At 36.5% G+C, this 18,869-nt stretch overlaps 1 protein-coding gene across 9 annotated transcripts in view; it reads right to left on the bottom strand.

The window, feature by feature from the left end:
* The window catches only part of LOC126741325 (protein unc-13 homolog B), a 353,601-nt gene that overhangs the window by 102,679 nt on the left and 232,053 nt on the right, over positions 1 to 18,869 (bottom strand). For 5 of the 9 annotated variants that reach the window (XM_050447729.1, XM_050447724.1, XM_050447728.1 and 2 more), the window contains 2 exons: positions 8,190 to 8,230; positions 1,680 to 1,776 (listed from right to left, as the gene is read on the bottom strand). In XM_050447729.1, coding sequence (XP_050303686.1) covers positions 1,680 to 1,776; positions 8,190 to 8,230 — 138 coding nt within the window. Of the gene's footprint in view, positions 1 to 1,679; positions 1,777 to 8,189; positions 8,231 to 11,920; positions 15,769 to 15,971; positions 16,413 to 18,869 lie in introns of all 9 variants that reach the window. The other 4 variants (XM_050447721.1, XM_050447722.1, XM_050447720.1 and 1 more) reach the window with 1 other exon arrangement.

The raw sequence follows: 18,869 nt of genomic DNA, 5'->3' as shown, positions 1-18,869 counted from the left end.
AAAAGCTTTCACCAGTCATCCACCCATTTTCCGACTTTCCGATACCCCAGTGTTTTGGAACTTTTTCGACAACTGATTTGGGAATTCTTTTGTAGTTGTAAACGATCATTAGCGGTAAAATTTGACCAGAGGCACTACATGTCACCAAAGTCGTCAAGCATTCTTTGTCATTATTGTTTACAAATGAGTAAACTGTTTTATCCCCTTTTCGAACTAAAACTTGTCTCCCTTCGGAATGAGGAAGAAAGCCGTTTCATCACAATTGAACACACGGCTGGGGTCATAGGTAATGTTAAGGTTTTTTGTGTCTTGTAAGTAGGCCCGTACTTCTATGAACCACTGACGAATGCGATTTTCTGTTAGAATGTTTCTAGCAGAAGTGAGATTTTGGGAAATTCTTGCTGCCAGTTCTGGATGCCTCTTTAGAAATAGTTCATACCATTTCCGTCCAGGCCTACCGTCTGTGAAATTTTTAGGCCTATTCAGTTCTTTGAGTAATAGTTGAACACTATCTAACAACTGCGTTTTTGTTGCTGGAAATCCACAAGCTGCTATCCGGAATAACCATGCTACCAGTAAGTTTTCTTCATCACTTGTTAGTATAGTTCCTGGTCCACATTTCTTATCTAAATTCGTTCTACCTTTTAGTTTGTCCTGAAGGGTCGATCTTGGTGCCTGATAACTTGCTAGCTGTTTTAAAAGGCATTCCTGCCTGAATAGCGCCAACAGCATTCTTTATAGCTTCGGTAAAATATTGAATTCGTTTCTTCTTTTCCATTGTTATTAAAGTAATTCTGATCTAAAACAAAAGTATCCAATTATCGGCACTTATAGTCTATGTATTATCGGCAGATATATTATGCGTCAAATAAGGCTAACAAAATATAGAGTGCCAAAAATTGGTGTGAAATTTCTTTGTTTTATACTGCATTTAAAGATCAATCACTTCCCATGGTAAGTTAATAATTCAATGTAAAATCGACCTAAATGCACTTATAAGGCACATAACCAATTATCAGCACCTCTGCCGATAATTGGGTCACTAATTAATATTTACGTACTGATTATCGGTACTCATAAAATTCTCGACAAAGCAAGAGAAAAATAGGTTTTAACAGAAAAAATATCAAAAACAATAGTTTCGAAACATATTAAACGTAATGGAATGTTGCGAATGAATGCGAATTTTTAATCATAAATTATAACACGATTTAGCTTACCTGTTTCTTAACGGAAGTAACAACAAACGCACAATTCAATAGTTTTGACCAGTATTGTTTTGACAGCTGTCTTTTCAGATTTTGACAGAGGAGCGTTCGATTTTACAGAGGCGTAGATAAAGATTCACAGAAGTATTATTTAGAATATTTTTATTCAACCATTTCGTAGTAGGAATCTTATTTAAGGGGATAATTTGTAATAAGTGCCGATAATTGGGGCAGTGCCGAAGATAGATACATTTACCTTAAGTAGTCTAATAATAAAACAAAATTTATTTGATCATGAAGCAAATTAAAAGGAGACGTTCAAACCCTTTTATATGAATATTTTGGACATCTACAGCAATCAAAATCCGTTGTTTTTTAAGAAGTTTATTACCTAGTTTAAGTGTGTGACATGTAAACCAAGTGTTTTTTTATGTATTTTGTATGTAGGTGTATAAAAAGGTAAATGCTCACCAAATCGGAAACCAGTGTATTATTTTTTCCTCTTCTGATCGGCCGGATGTCCGGCTTAATGTCGATGTTACTGTAGAACGTGTTGTCTCCTGGACCCCTAAAAAACACATAAATCATTATTAAACAGTTCTGTTAAGGATTTTTTTAATGGTTCTTCTATAATACCTAGGTGTTGAGGACCCATAGCATAGGCACGACTAAATAAAGGTTCGGACGCAGCTGCAGATCTTCTTATAGAGGAGATAAAGTAAACTTTCACGATTTTTACAAGATTATTTAAACGCTAAACAACCGTGTGAAAAGGTGAAAAGCCGGCTTTTTTTGTTAACATTATAGAGATGGGTTGTTATTTAATGATCTGTTATTTTTTAACTGTTATTCCTCAACAACATTACGCAACTGTTGTCGCTCGTCTAAAATAATAGGTATAAAATAACTATAGAAGTTGAGATATGCAACCGTTTTTAAACTTGTAAACATGGTTGTAGCATAGCAAAAACTGAATGGGAGTACATGCAGTTCGTAATGAAATTACGTTCTGCGCATGCAGCCGACCCGGGTTCAATCCCTAAACTTTTTAATAATTTTCTCGATAATTTTTAAATCCGATGGTGAACTTTCAACAGTTCTTAAAATTGAAATAAAAAGCATAGTTGTAAAAAATTGTAACCAACTTTAATAACCTGTAAAATAAGGAGCAATTGGTTACCCAAAATAAAAAACATTTTACATATAAGAAAAAATAATATCTAACAAAAAATATAAAAACTTGAACTCAAAATATAAAAATAATCGGTATAAATTCGTATTAATCAGTCAGGATTACACTAATCGTCATTTTGATTAATGAACATAATGTTTTTTACCTTTGTACTTGATATTCTATTTCGGCGATCGCTTATAATTTGCCCCGTTTTAGAAAACATTCTTTCACAAGGTACAGATGTGGCTACTAAACCAAATTTTAATTTTATTAGTTCACTTAGGAAGGGGTAGTTATAACTATTGTTTTTCCACCGCTTTAACGGATTTTCGGTACGTTCTAATAATGGCTCCTCCAAATAACTTTGAATTTCAATAATGGCACGTGCTTGTGACGAATGACTCGGATTTATATTTGCAACTTTCTTGTCAAATGAATTCCAAATTGAAAACGGTTGTTGTGTTTCCGAAACCTGTTGCCTTTTTTCTTCCAAAGTGATGTTTTTTTCTTGATTTTTTTGCTCTATTAATGCGGTAATTGCATTTGTTGCGATCTTTTTTGCTTGGTCTCCAATTGACTCGCTACTGAATCCAATATTTTTATATCTAGGATCCAAAAACGTACTTAACAGAAGAGTGGAACTATTTTGCAGAGTCCTGAATCGAGTATCGATGCCCTTAAGAAGCTTGTACAAAACACCTTTTGTCATATCAGAAAACTGACGTTTTCTAAGATCTTTGTACAAATCATATAATCCATTAGAAACCATGATAACGGATGAAAGCGTTACTTGTTTTTCTGGGCTCATAAACACGGTCGTTGATTTAAAGGGTGAAAGTATTTGAATGACTTCATCAATATACTCGAACTCCTGATTTGTGAACATTGGCCAGTTTTCTTTTCCTAAAGCAGCTAATGTACTTCTCACTTCTTCTTTAAGTTCCAGGAATCGTTAGAGCATATAAAATACAGAATTCCAACGAGTCACTACAGATTGAATCAACTTTTTCGGAGTTTTGCCATTTTGTTTTTGATAGGCATCCAACTTACACTTCGCAACTGCACTTCTTTTGAAGTGTGAAACAATATTAGAAACTTTAGCAACAAGCGGATCGACAAGTTTTAATGCATCCTGAACAATTAAGTTTATTGTATGTGTTAAACAACCTAAATGTTTCCATGTCAATTCATCACTTATTGCCTTTTTAATATTAGCCGCGTTATACGATGTGACTAGTAAAATTTTACTTTCGATTTCCCATTCATTAGCGATCCGTTTGAGGTCCGTCGCGAGATTTTTGCTTGTATGGCTCTCACTACAAGGCCCAACCTCTAATAATACTGATTTTACTTCAAAATTTGCATGAATAAAATGTGATGTTACGGCTATAAAGCCATCATTAATAGAGGACGTCCAACAATCGGTGGTAATTGTTACTGCCTGGGCTGTTTTAAGTTTTTCTTGTGCCTTAATTAACACTTCCTCGAACTTCGCTGGAAGTAATGTATTCGATAGAGTTTTTCTACTAGGAAGACAATACGGTGGGTTTAGGGTATTACAAAACTCTTTAAAACCTGCATCTTCAACTATCGAAAAAGGTTGAAAGTCCTTGATTATTAATATTAGGAGTATATCATCAATGCTTTTTTTTGCGAAAAACCTATCTTTTTTGGGACGGAAAGCACAGCTTGTCTAAACTTTGTTGTATGCTTTTAGACCACCCACAGGAGATATTGGTATGTTCCTGGACAAACTTGATGGATAATAGATATCCCAATTGTCCCTACACTCCATAGTTATATTGGCTGGTGACTTTAATATTAACTTCACTGATGTAAGCTTGCTATCATATCATACATCCCTTTTAAGTATATTGGAATGTTATGACTTAAAGATGCATGTTCTTTCACCCACACGTATATCATCCTCATCTGCAACTACTATTGATTATCTGTGCACAAATTTAAATGATGTGTCATGTAGAGTACTCTCATCTGGTATTTCTGACCATGAAGCCATTCTCGCTAGGATTCCATGCAACACTGTATTTCCTTCATCTCATTATGTAGGAAGAATTTTCAGCAGAGCAAATTTTAATGCTTTTTCTTCTACTACAGCTTTGGATAATTGGAATGCAGTTGAAATGGCTCCTGACCCGTTTACTTTGTTATTTCATGTGCTATGTGACAAGATTAATCAGTGTTTTCCTAAAAAGAGGCTTAAAATGAAAAATAGAAAACCATGGGTCACAGCAGGCCTCAGAACTTCAGCTAAAAACCTCCGTTTTTTGGCAAAGTTGTGCAAGTTTACAACTAATGCAAACATTATTCTTTATCATCAGAAATATCGTAGTCTATACAGAAAGACGATTAAAACAGCAAAGGTTAAATATTATAGTGACCGCTTGAATATGTCCTCAAATAGGCAGAGAGAATGTTGGTCAATTATAAATGACTTCAGGCATTCTCACAAGAAAGTTTCAGAACCAGAAGTAAGACCAAATAGTTTAAATGATTATTACTGTAATATTCCTCATTTATTGCTCAAGGATGTGAATACTAATATTGATCATTTGCATTATATTCAACAAGTGTCAGTTCAAAATTCTTTTTGCTTTAATCCTGATAGCGTTACTGACGTTAGAGATGCAATTAAAAGCTTAAAAAAACATAAATCAGCTGGAGCTGATGGGATATCATCAAAATTACTACTCTTTTTGCCTGACTCAGCATTGAATGCCTTAGCTTCTGCCATAAACAATTCCTTTCATAATGGCATCTTTCCAGCATGTTTGAAGGAGGCAGTGGTTATCCCTCTTTCTAAGGGTGGAGATTTGAGTGAGCCTTGTAATTTCCGTCCAATTTCTATATTATCTACCAGGGCCGTATATGGACCAAAATTTTGGGGGGGTTAGGCCAGTGACATTTGAGATATTAGGGATAAAAAAAACTTTAATTTATAAATAGGTTTTACTAAAAGAAGATACCAGTTTAAACTAAAAAACACATTTAACAACGTTAAAATTTTAAAAATAGTAATTATAATAACAACTGAATATTTCTTTGCTTTTCCCTCGCAAAACGATTTAAGACCTCTGCGGTATCAATTATAATATTTCTATGCACGCTTAAAAGGGCAATAGTCCTGTTAGCCGCTCCTGACCAGTTGAATTGCGCAAATAGTCTTTTAAACGCCTTAGCGATGAAAATGATTGTTCGGATGAGGCTGTAGATACAGGTAACGTAGCCAGAATTTGCAACAGAGTATGAATATTGGGAAACAAAGATGGATTACGTGCTGATAATGCATCAAGAGCATTTTTTGGCCTTTCTGCTTGAGGCAGCTTAATCCATTTTTGTTTCCACAACTGTAGTTCTGCAGATAACGTATCTAGGTCCAAAAATTCCTCATATGGTAACAAGTCTTCCATTTATACTATGTGTGCTTCGCACATATTTGGTACTAGACAATATAACAATGAAAGTGATTTTTCGTGATTTGCAAATCTTGCAGATTTTCATCAGTTCTTCTATAAATTAATCAAAAAAAAAAGGAATTGCAACTGTGATTCGAAAATATTCCTCTGCAGTATCTACCATGGCATTAGAACGATTCTGCTGTCGTGAAACTATTCTAGGTATTTTTATGCATTCTTCATCATCTATAGACTTTATAATAGCTTCAGATTGTTTACAAATATTTTTGAATTCTTGATATATATTCAGTCTCATATTCCTGACCTGACTAATAACAGTATTCACATGCTCAACAGCGCTAAATAGATCAAAATCCACAGTCTGAAGAATGAAGAAGATGCATAACGGTAGAGTAAAAGCAAATAAAGTGGACGCTGTTAACATACTGATAATAAACTCACTGGTTATAATAGCTCGAAGGAACTGCAAAGCTTTTGAAAAAGTTTCGATGTCTCTTACTTGTTTTAGTTCTTCTAATGTTTCAACGGGTGCTGATGACGTGAATGGAATAGAGGCAAAAGCGGTAGATACCGTTGATTGTAAATTACTACTGGATGAATATGAAGGAGAATTATTTGAAGTTGTTGTAGAACCATTTTCTACTAACTTTATTGACGGATGTTTTCTTTGAAGATGTTGCCCCAATTTACTTATAGATGATTTGTAAGATAACACTTGACGACAATAGTTACATCGGGCAACAATTTCATCCTTTGGTGTAAAAAAATTACAGATGATTGATTTTTTCCCCTTTAAAAGGTTTTTTGCCTCACTTGACCTGAAAGACAAAAAACCTAATTTTGAACTAGAATTCTTGCAATCATTGCAAATCATTTTCCTATAGCCCACAGAATCGTTAATAAATAGCGGAAAAAAATTGCTCTTCTATGTTCTATATTCCATGATCGAATTCATGAGCAGGGAAATTAAAAAGTCTTTTACAAATTTGTTCTCTGGTACAGGCCTTAATTATTAGAAAACATTAAATTATTAAATAACGCTATTAAAATGGAGGTTTTTATTGAAAACCAGAACTTTTAAACTTTGTAAATTCTAAATGTAATTTTCTTAACTAAAAGAGGTATTAAAACAAAATTATGGGGCATTATATTCAAAAAGTATAGTATACATAACAAGTAAATATCAAAATAACAATAATAACAGAAACCTGTTATTTTAAACTGTTGTGAAAAAATAACAATAACAGTTGCAACTGTTATCAAAAAATAACAGTTTTGCCCATCTCTAGTTAACAAATTCACTTAACCTAAAAAAATTAGGGTGTTCGACAATCCAGGTGACAGCTGTCAAAGCCATAAAAATGTTTGCGGACAGCATCAAGAATCGCCCCAGTCATTAACCGTTTTAATAACAAAATAAATACTATAATATATGGATTTAAATTTGTCATTGCTTTTATTCAAAAGCGTAAATGTTTATAATATCCTTAATCTAAAAACTTACTTAAGCCATGGGAGAAATATCGCGGTTCGGGATGCTGTTCGCACCGCGTCGTTTGGCACATAACGTCCAGGGTTGCCGCATGCCATTTTAAACTTTAAAACGCAGGCAATTTAATAAAATGAAGCTTTTAATTAATTAAAATGCCTCATTCGTTGATATTTCTCAAAAATTAACGTAAATATTTATACAATATTTAAGCTTTGTGAGAAATGACGCGGTTCGAGATGCTGTTCGCACCGCATCGTTTGACGCATGACGTTCAAGGTTGCCGCGTAAAAGCGCGGGAAATTTAATAAAATTAACCTTTTAATTAAAATGCCACCGGTTCGCGTAAGGGCGAATTTAATTTAACGAGTTTGAAACCGGTTCAGAGATCCCCCCTTTCCTCCCCACACTATGATGAATTTTACATAAGTTAAATTGATTAGCCAACTTCAGTAGTAACTGGAGAGAGAGAAGCGGAGTTAATGGCCGGTTAAAATTAAATTGAACTTTACCCCGGTCGCTGTAATATCGTCGTTTAAATTTTATTAAAAAAAAAAAAAAACAGTATGCGGAATATTCGGGTGTAGTCGTGCAGAGTCGTGCCAGGGTTGTCATTTATAAAATGCTTAATTTGCCCCCGGTTATATAAACTATTCACCGGGGGTAATTAATTTGATTTAACCGTAAGATAATGTTGCATTGCAACAAGTTAAATAGCGTCGGTCGGAAGTTGAAAAGTTTGACTATGAAAGGGAAACCCAGCACACGAGTCGAGGTGCGACTTTAAACGGGAGATTAAAGTTGAATGGGAATATTATAATGTTGGGAATTATTTAAACGAGTGGGTTAATTTATCCATTTATTGCAATACGATTACTCACCCATTAACCCTGCCAGTAGAATCTCCGCCGATAGAACCATTCTAAAAACACAAAAAAATAATAAAATTAAATTGTTGAACAAAATGGACTACCCCAAAGGGGGTAGGGTAGAAAAATAAAATATTTTATTAAAAACAATAAACATCAAAATAAATAAACTAGTATACAATAGTTTTTATTTTAATATATTAGCACAATTTTCTAGTAAAGCATTTTTTTACGAATTAAAACGCGTTTGAGGTGCGCTTAAAGCACTATATTAGGGTATACATTTTAATTTGACATCGTTAAAATTGCTCGCAATTTACTCGAAAACAAGACGAGACAACTTGTCAGTTCGTTATTTTAAATGGGACACCCTATATGTTACTGCATTTTTGGATTCTATGTGAAATTCTAAAAAATTTAAATTGTGTTTTTAATTTTAATTAAAAAAAACAACGCAGTTGTGCATATTCAGGAAAAATGTCATAAGAGGAGCCTGGCTATTGGGTTTTCATCAAAAGTAACTAAATAGTTAAAATTCCACTTCTGTAGAAAAAAAATTAATTTATTTCATTAAAATTGGGGCTCTTAAGAAATAAAAAAAAAATATGGTATTTTTAGTAGGGTCCTTCTTTATACAAAAAGCAACTTTATTCAATCCGGACCTGGCATGTTTTCGGTTTTTTCGTAATAAAAAACAAGAAACAAAAGCAACAATTAGGATTCCAGGTTCGTATTAAAAGAAAATGAAGATAGTTTTCTTCATTAGCATTGGGACTCTTAAGAAAGAAATTTTGAAAATAAAAATTTCATGCATTCTTAGGCCGATCTTTCTTTATATATAAAAAAATAATTTTTCACATTTCCAAGTCGGACCTGGAATTTTCAATAAATTTAATTTTTCAAAAAAAAAAAAATTTCAATAGACGAACCTGGAAGACAAAAAAAAATAAGTAAAATTCCAGGTCTGTATTAAAAAAAAAAAGTTGAAGATGGATTGTTTCATTGAAATTGAGACTCTTAAGGAAGAAAAAAATGGGATTATATAAAAGAAAGTCACACCTGGAATTTTCTGTTATTTCTTCATTAAAAAAAAAATCAGGTTCATATTCGAAAAATATGTCAAAATGCGGACCTGGAATTTGTCTATTAAAAAAAAATTAATATGGTTTAAAGACATTTTTATTAAAAAGTGGGTCTGATGAAAACTCAAATAAAATAATTTCAGGTCCGTCTTCAAAAACGCCAAAAAAAATTAAAATTTGTAATTTTTTTCGTTAAAATGTCCGTCTAAAGAGTCGCAATTTTAATGAAGAAATTTACATAATTTAATTTTTTAAACTTTCATTTTTATAATAAAATCGTATGTCAATGTTCACAAAACCCACTAAATAGGATAATAGGATATGGATTGTACCTTGAAATTGGGACTCTTAAGGAGGAAATTTTGCGGCAATAATTTGAGGTTTTTATAAAAATTAATGATTTTTGCAAATTTTCAGACCGGTTCTGGAATTTCCTTTTATTTTTTCATTTTTTAGGACAGAAATCCAGTTTCATATTTAAAAAAAAAATCAAAATTTTCAAATTTTTTTAAATGCGGATCTGTATTTTGTCCAAGTTAGTTCTGACAAAAACCGGAAAAAATAATTCCAGGGACGTTTACAAAAAAAAAAACAAGAAAACCCAAAAAATTTCATTTTAAAATGTCCTCTTAAGAGCCCCAATAATTATGAAAAAATCCAAATATTTTTCTTTTTTGAACTTCATTTTTTTAATTATTGTATGTCCCATGATTAAAGAAACGACTAAAATAAATTATGAATTTTTCATAGAAGTTCGGACTCTTAAGAAGGAAATTTTGGAGAAAAATTGATCAGACGAAAACCCACTCTTCCGTCTTTTAAAAAATTACAAAAAAAAAAACAAAAACTTGTCAACTGTCTTTTCAACATGTTTCCCTTAAGAGCCCCACTATTTATGTAAAAGTTTTAATTTTTATATGTTATAAAATAGTCGTGTCAAAATATTGAAAAAAAAATAAAATAGACTGGTTTTTGTCGTTGAAATTGCAACTCTTAAGGAAATAAATGTTGGGAAAAAGTGGGATTTTTAGGGTTTCTATAGAAATTAATTTTATTTTTTAGATTTTCAGGCCGGACCTGGAATTTTCTATTAAATTTTATTTGGTTCAAAAAGCAAAGCTAGTTTTATATCCAAAAAAAAAAATTAAAAGACGTGCCTGGATTTTTTGCTTTGAAAAAATGATAATTTAATTAAAACTTTCAGGTCCGGCTTGAAAATTTCAAAAATAAAATTATTTTCTATACAAACCCTAAAAACGCCATTTTTTTGCCTAGAATTTTTTCCTTAAGAGCCCCATATTGTTTGAAAAATTAACATAATTAACATTCACTTTTTTCATAAAATCGTCGAATGTCAAAAGCTATAATATATCGAGGGTTCCATTTAAAATAAGGAAGTTACCACCTATATGAAATGGCGTTCTTGTCAAGCCCATTTACAATTGAAAAAACTTATTTATTATGTGCTTTAAATTACTATAATACTGTTACTAAGGTAGTTTTATTAACTACATTGACTTAGGCCTATTTAACTGTTTTACAGTTTAAATATCCTTATGTATAATATAATCTACAAACACGTGGGGTAATTTAAAAAATAAATAATTATAATGCGGATTGTCCATTATATACTGATATAAATATATACCAGGGGGAAGTATGTATAAAGCCAGCAGTCTACTATAGTCAGTCTCTAATACGCGTTACATAGGATCGGGTTATACAACAGTATTTATATAATGGTTTATCAAAATAAGTTTATATAACAGTTAGATGCTGATGAGGAAATGCAAATTTGTATATAAATATAATTTAATGGTCAAGAATTTCATATAGGAAGAATGATTATTTATTATGATATGATGAATTGGAAGATGAATTGTCAAATGGATGATATGACTTAATGGTTACCAAATACAAATATTTATTGTGCTCTTCGACGCATATAAGCACTATTTTCTATAAGAACACTAGTTAAATCAGCCTTGGGCGAAAGCACTAATCACAACAAATTTAACAATTTTGGTACATTTCATACCGCACTAATAATAAATTTCTAGGTTAAATTTATTTTTTTGGGCTCTTTAATCTGTACGTCACTTAGAATTGATATTTTAAGCTTAAAAGTCCATTATTTTATAAGGGACTCCCTATATTATTATGGCATATTTGGATTCTACATAAAAATTTAAAAAAATAAAAAAAAAGACTTACTATCGAAAATAAGAAAATCAAAAACTACGTCCGGTTTGAACGGAACGAAACTACTGTTTGGATCTTTGCAAATGCTTATCTGAAGTCTGGCAAGTGAGTGGCTCCTCAAAACTCTTAGAATTTCACGTAGAATCCAACAAGGCTATAATATATAGGGCATCCTATTTAAAATAACGAAGTTAGCACCCATTTCCGGTACAACCGAAAGTGTCACCATTTTCAAAATACTTTAGCCAAGAAGAGCGTCTCCAAAAACCCCCACTTTTGACACTTGCGCGCAAACCAATTCCCTTAAAGGATCCCCGAAAGAGCCCAAAAAATTCTCTTACCTACTTTCCTCTTATGAAAAGGTAATCCTAAACCTAAATTGACTTTATGCGACAACTATTACTCTTAAGTCTTAACATGAATCTCATAAAAACTCTTCATCATACCGAGCATACTCACTTTTTCCTCCTTGGTGGGCGGTCCTGGTTCCTTCTCTTGAATGCTCTTCTCCTCCGCCTTACGTTCCTTCAAAGTCTTCAACAATTTCCACTTACTACCCGCGACGTCTTTAGCAGCCTCCTGCTCGGGCATCGACCCACCACCCACCTGGATTTCCGGGATATGCTGCTGCTGATCGGAAGAAGATCTCCTTTGAGTAGTTGCTTCGCGGTTCAACCGGTCCTGCTGCTCCTCCTTGGACAGATGACAGCGTGCGAACTCATCGTTTATCCTCATTTCTAACTCGTCGTACTCGTCAGTGCTGTGGTGAGGACTGTCCGGGCCGGAGGTGGCACCTGAAGCGCCTGAGGACCGACCATCCTCCTGCTCCTCCTGCTCCTCCACCACCTCCTCCTCTTTGGGGAGTTCCTCGATGATGAGGGAGTCATCTTCTTGCCGTTCTCGCTCCAATGACTCATGATGGTAGATTTTAATTTTGGCAAAGAGGGCTGCCGCCTCGTCCAAGTGGAAAGAGCCACGCTTCTCCTCGCGCTTCTTTGCAGAGTTCACTGTCAATAAGTTGTTCTCCTTTTCGTCCAGGACCCCCTCGACCACTTTGGCTTTCATGCGAAGCTCACGTAGCACAAACGACATTTTTTCTTTGACCTCCTCCTCTGGTTCATAAGTTTCTTCCTCCGGCTCAGGGAGTTCGTGCAACGTGGACCCCATGTCTTGCTCCAGCTCCTTCTGCCGCTCCATCTCCTCGAGCTTCCTTAGCTCGTAGCAGTACCACTCGTCCTCACTGTCAATGCTATCCTCGGTGCTTTGTCTTCTTGAGGATACTCTGGAAGTGCTTCTCCAAGAATGGGTGCTCCTGCTATCCTCGTCATCTCCACGATGACCCGGGATTTCTAGGCTTTGCTGGTGCCTAGGGAAAAATCTGGTGCTCCTTAGGACCGGACTGGCTTCTGCAGTGGAGTCATCAAACCCACGATGACTTTCCATGCTCTCAGTTGATTTCTGTTCGGTTATGGTGGGGGTCGGTTCTTGTGCTTGCTTAGGTTCGTCAGAGTAGATTTCCTCAATTTTTACTCCATTGTCACCGCTCTCGCTCGTTTGGTCATCCGAGAAGGAGTTGGAGCGCTTTTGTCGATATTTGCCAAGAGCTCTGGATACGGCGAACTCCATGGAGGATACTGATGTGCCCCCAACCACTTGCATCACCAACTGTTTGTCCATGATGACTGTTTCGTCGCTTTTTTCTGAAGAACCGCTGCTGCGCTTTGCTTCTCCTATGGTGGGGAAGATGTTGCTTGAGCCACTACCGGTGCTTTTATTGGAGAAGTCTTCTTCGTATGGTTGGTCTTCTGTTGTGGGGGAGGAGGTGTTGGTGTTTAGTGGCGGTGCAATGATGTGGTTGGAATCCTCGTCCGATTTGCTGCCCTTTAGTTTTGGTTGGCTGATCTTTGGAAAAAGGTCTTTTTCGAACTGGTTCTCTGACATGCTGTCCTCGCTGCGGTCATCTTCGGAGACCACTGAACCAGCTCGTCTAACCACCCACTCATTTTCAGACTGCTCAGGATCTGATAGGGATTGGTGGGACCCGTGGGCTTTTCTCTTTGCTTTCTGGAGGATTCCTGAGACAGTTGAGACGATCGGGTTTCGCTTCTTCTTGCGCCCCAGGTGTATTTTCCGGGTCTTCTCCACGTCCTCCCTCTTGATTCCACCTGGTAAGGAAAACGACCTGTGCCTCTTCAGATGTAGATCGGGCAGCCAGTTACTCACAGAGCTCATGGCTGACTTTAAGGTACTTCCTCTTTTCAATTTCTTCTTTTCCTCCCGAGGGGGTGCCACGTGGCTGTTTATAGTGATGTATTCTCCCGACTGGGTCATGATCACCTCGATACTGCCATCAAAGAAGTCGTTTTGCTGCGGCTGCACCACGTACTCCGGAACGTTTCTGTTCCGTATATCCAAGTCCAGTCTGGATGGTTCTGATGCCCTCCAGTTGCGTTGGTGCTGCTCGATCTGTTGTTGGTTCTCGTAAATTGGTTGGTGCTCTGCACGTCTGTAAGGGGAGTTCTCAGTTGACTTCATTGAGCTTGAAGTGCTAGCGTTATCGTACCAAGTTGCTGGATCTTGATGGTTTCCTTGGGCCATAGAGGTTTCATAGCGACTGGATGTCGGATAGTAGCTGAGGGCATCAGTGATGTTCCCAGTAGGGAACATCGTTCTGTACATGGCAGTTTTGTAGCCTTCGTGATTTGCCACGCCTTCTTCTGTTGCAAGGGGTTTGGACCTTCTGCGCTCCTCTGGATAATCGTTGCTTCCGTATGGTTCTATTAAGTCTGGATAATGGATGGTTTGGTTAATGTAGTCGGCGCTGTTGCTGGTGTACACTGATGTGTAAGAGTCTTTATTATTACTGCCTGCTACTGAATAAATGGCTGGTTGGTTTTGGTAATAGTAAGGACTAAGTGAGGGTTCTGTGGTGGCTTTGGGGCTGACGTTGATGTCCGAGGCAGGCGCTGGGGCCGGCACAAAAGTGCCATACTCATCCATTTTTACTATATTAGGTGATTTTACGTTGGTGAATGCTGAAGAGTGATGGCCCCCTGGGAGGACCTCATTGCCAATTTTTGAGTCAACCGAAGACTCTGCGTAAGCTTTCGGTTTGTAGTTAAAGCTTGTCCTAGGGTTCTCAGGGGACTTCTCAAGACTGGACCATCCGGACATCGAGGATAATCCGGAGTCACTTTTGGCAGTGACGATGTTTGAGGACTTGCTTCGCTTAGGGGATGTTCGGGGGGTTCTTGGGGAGTTAGGTCCTAGGAAGACATTATTAGCCTTTAATAAATATCCCTCGTTGGGGGCAGGGGGTGGGGGGCTAGGAGTCGGTTTCTCCGGATCGAGATAACCGTCCTGACGGGTTCTTAGGCTACAAACGGACAAACTGGGCGAGGGAACTCGCTCCGTCATAATTTGAAATGGGTCATAACTGGCCATCAGCAAGTCCATCTCGCTGCAGTAAAATGGGTTTTTGGTGTTGCGCATTACTGCTGCAGCTGCTTCGGCCGATTCTACATGTTGCACAGCAGTACTGTAAGCCAGTCTACCATCTACAGTAGAAAATGGTTCACTAGAAGTAGAGTCTTGGCGACGCCTAGGGGAGGTCGGAGGAGTTCTTCCCAATGTTTCCGCTACCTCTTTGTCTGGATCACTGATACTTAAACGAGAACTGGGGCGAGTAGCATAGGCAGTAAGATCACTCTTCGCCATCATCAAGAGATCGTTTTGATCACGCACCTCACTGGAAAAGGTCCAGTTTTCATTCACTTCTGCTGCAGCTGGAGATTCTCCTGCTATAGGAGACTCCATCAGTTTGCGCTGCAGCTGTTTTATGTTGGCACTGTCTTGCTGCAATTTGTTGCTGAGACGGTCCAGCTCATTGAGCTTCTCTATGGCCATATGATCGATGGATTCTATGCGGGTTAGTTCGGCGATGTCTTGCTCGCTGACGCAAGAGGTGTTACCGCGATAGTCCTTGTAATCAAGGGCACTGTAGATTTCCTCTTCCTCTTCCTCCTCTCGTTCTTGGGTTCGTGGTTTTTTCTTTTCGATGTCCTCGGAGTCCTCACGCTCCTCCCAAATCATGTCCAGCTGACTGGGCTGACACTGGACCGGGTCGCAATTGACCAGTTCCTCCTCGTAAGCCTGATTGAGGCTACGGTAAAACGCCTCGTCCGGGATATGCAGCTCCTCGACTTCCTGGATTTGAGAGTCGTGGGATCTGATGACGTCCAGGCCTTCTTCTAGGCCGTCCTCCACCGTTCCGTTACCCAAGATTTCTCGGATCACTTCTAGCTCACCTGGAAAATGCCTCATGTATAAAATATTCCAAACAGTTGGGATCTGAAAAACCGTAAAAGATACAAAACAAGCACCAAAACAGGTGTATTTACAAGAGAACTACTAAGAACCTTTTTGATGTAGATACTCATCAGCTTTCAAATGAAACTAATTATATCTTTTAGGTTTCGTGCGTATTTAAATAATACCCAAGTGAACCTACCGAGCCTACCCTCTAGCATGGACATGGTGGGCCCAATGCGAGGCCCTCCTTCTCCTCCGGAAGTATAAAAGTGCATCAACTGCGAGATGACGCTCTGCTGCTCGAAGAGGAGGCCCTCCAGCTTCTCCAGCCTCTCCCACATCTTGATGTACTCCTGACTGAGGAGGTCCAGGGCCCTCCAGGCGTACTTCAACTCCGTCTCCAGGATGTTGAGGCGGGTGCCCAATCTCTCCATGTACTCGTTGATCACGTGATCGACGTTCGCGTCCTGATAGGCGGTGGTACTGGTCGAATGAGACAGAGCGGGAGTCATATTATTGTCCGGGTGATGGTTTGCGAGGTGTCGATCGCTCATTTTTTTACGACGCGAGACGTTCACTACATAATTCAACTTATTACTATATAGAATGTGTCATGATATGTTGGGGTGAGGCACGTACACTGAAAGGGTTTAACTGGTTGTTGCGTGTTTCGTCGTGGGGATAGTGGAGATACTGGAGGTGGAAAAATGAATGATGGTTTTTACCCCATTTTTTTTTTTTGGCGTAAAACTCCACTTTAGAGACAATGATTATTGACAATCGCTATGAAATGATATTTCATGTCTTTAATAGATTTAATTAGTTGAGAAAAGTGAAACTTCAAAATGATTCAAGGTGTGTCTGGACCATGAAATGCAGTAGAACCTGAAAAAACGCACTTTTTCATCTGAGACCCATGATTAATCATTTCTGAAAGTGACATTTCCACATGATTGTACCTGGACCATGAAATACGGTAGAAACTGACAAAATGGACTTTTTACCTTCAAACCTATCTGAGACCTTCGAATCTTTAACGATGACTGCAAAAGAACATTTCAGGTCTCTATTGGGTTTAATTTCTTAAGAAAAGTATAATTTTAAGATGATTCGAATCGTACATGGACCATGAATTGCGGTACAAACCGAAAAAACTGACTTCTCTATTCATTTTTTTACTTGAAAAATCACTTGAGAAAAGTGAAATTTTAAGAGGATTAAAGATGTCTTTATAAGATTAAACCTCAACTGCCTGTAAGAAACGAATTATTTCAAGTAGTTGAGGGGTTCTCAACACCACCATAGGTAATTGACGAAAATTGAGGAAACAGAGGGAAAAACGTGAGAACAAGTTGAAAAGAATTCCAGAGAATGATGAAATCTAAAAACCATGATGGTCTAACAATTCTTCATTTAAAATTCTAAATTTGGAATTCCTTAATAGATCACATTCTTAATAAAGCACGCGGCTTGACCATCAAATACCGTAGAAACTAAAAAAATGCAGTTTTTCCCCACTTTTTTACCTGTAAATCCATCTGCGATCCAGGAATTCCTGACAATCGTTATGAATTAATTTTTTACGTTTAAAATGGGTTTAATTATTTCAGAAAAATGAAATATCAAATGGATCCAAGGCGCGCTTGTGCCATGAAATGCGGTAGAAACCGAAAAAAATAATTTTTTCACACTTTTTGACCTTTAAACCCATCTGAGATTTATGAATCCTTGATGACCAATATAAAATAATGTTTCACCTCTCTAGTGGGCTTAATTACTTTAAAAAAGTAAAGCTTCAAGATGATTAAAGGTGTGCCTGGATCATAAAATACGATAGAAACTGAAAAAATTCACTTTTTACCCACTTTTTGACTTTTAAACCCATTTGAGGTTCATAAGTCCTTGACAATCAACATAAAATGATATTTTACATCTCTAGTAGGTCAAATTAATTAAAAAAAGTGAAATTTGAGGATGATACAAGATAAGCCTGGACTATGAAATAGAAACTGAAAAAATGCACTTTTTGACTCTTAAACTTATCTGAGGTCCATGAATCATTGACGATCTTTATAAAATGATGTTTCACGCCTCTAGTGGGCTTAATTATTTAAGAAAAGTAAAATTTTAAGTTGATTCAAGGTATGTGTGGACCATGAAATGCGGTAAAAACTAAAAAAATACACTTTTTGACTTTTAAACCCATCTGAGTTCCATGAATCCTTAACGATCAATATAAAATGATGTTTCACTTCTCTAGTGGATTTAATTACTTAAGAAAAGTGCAATTTCAAAATGATTTAAGGTGTATCTGGACCATGAAATGCGATAGAAATTGACAAAATGCACTTTCCACCCACTTTTTGATCTTTCAACTCATCTGAGACCCACGAATCCTTTGGTTATGGTTATCATAAAATTCAAATTCTTTATTAATGTAAATGCACAAAGTAGTACTTAGACAAGTCACAATACAAAAGATACAAAGTACAATAGAAAATCTGTCTATACTATTTAAAATTGTGTTGTTTAAAGTAAAAATATAAATAAGTTAAAAATTGTAATGCAAAAATTCTTCAAATGAATAAAAGGATTCCTGAACTAGAACTTCTTTAATTTTAGTTTTAAACTCAAAATGATGCAGTTCCTGTGTCTCTAAGCCTGTGTCCCTTCCTGAAATGTGTTTCACGTCTCTAGCAAGTTTAATTACTTCACAAAAGTAGAATTTCAAAATGATCTAAAGTGTGCCTGGAGCATCAAATGTGATAGAATGATGTTTAAACCCATCTGAGATCCATGAATCCTTGACGATTTCTATGAAATAATGTTTCGGGTCTCTACTCACTTTAATTACCTAAGAAAAAGGATGCCTTTTCATGCCTGGACCATGAAATGCGGTAGAAGCCGACAAAATGCAGTTTTTTATTTATTTTTTAATGTTTAGATCCATCCGAGATCCATGAATCCATGACGATCATTAAAAAATAATGTTTCATGTCTCTAGTGGGTTCAATTAGTTAAGAAAAGTGACATTTCCAGATGATTCAAGGCGTGCCTGGGCTATGAGATGCAGTAGAAACCAAAAAAAAAAGTTTTT

Source organism: Anthonomus grandis, chromosome 10 (assembly GCF_022605725.1).
Source record: "Anthonomus grandis grandis chromosome 10, icAntGran1.3, whole genome shotgun sequence".
Classification (NCBI taxonomy): Eukaryota; Metazoa; Arthropoda; class Insecta; order Coleoptera; family Curculionidae; genus Anthonomus; species Anthonomus grandis.
The sequence above is the reverse complement of the archived record's forward strand: the minus strand, read 5'-3'. Positions and strand labels throughout refer to the sequence as shown.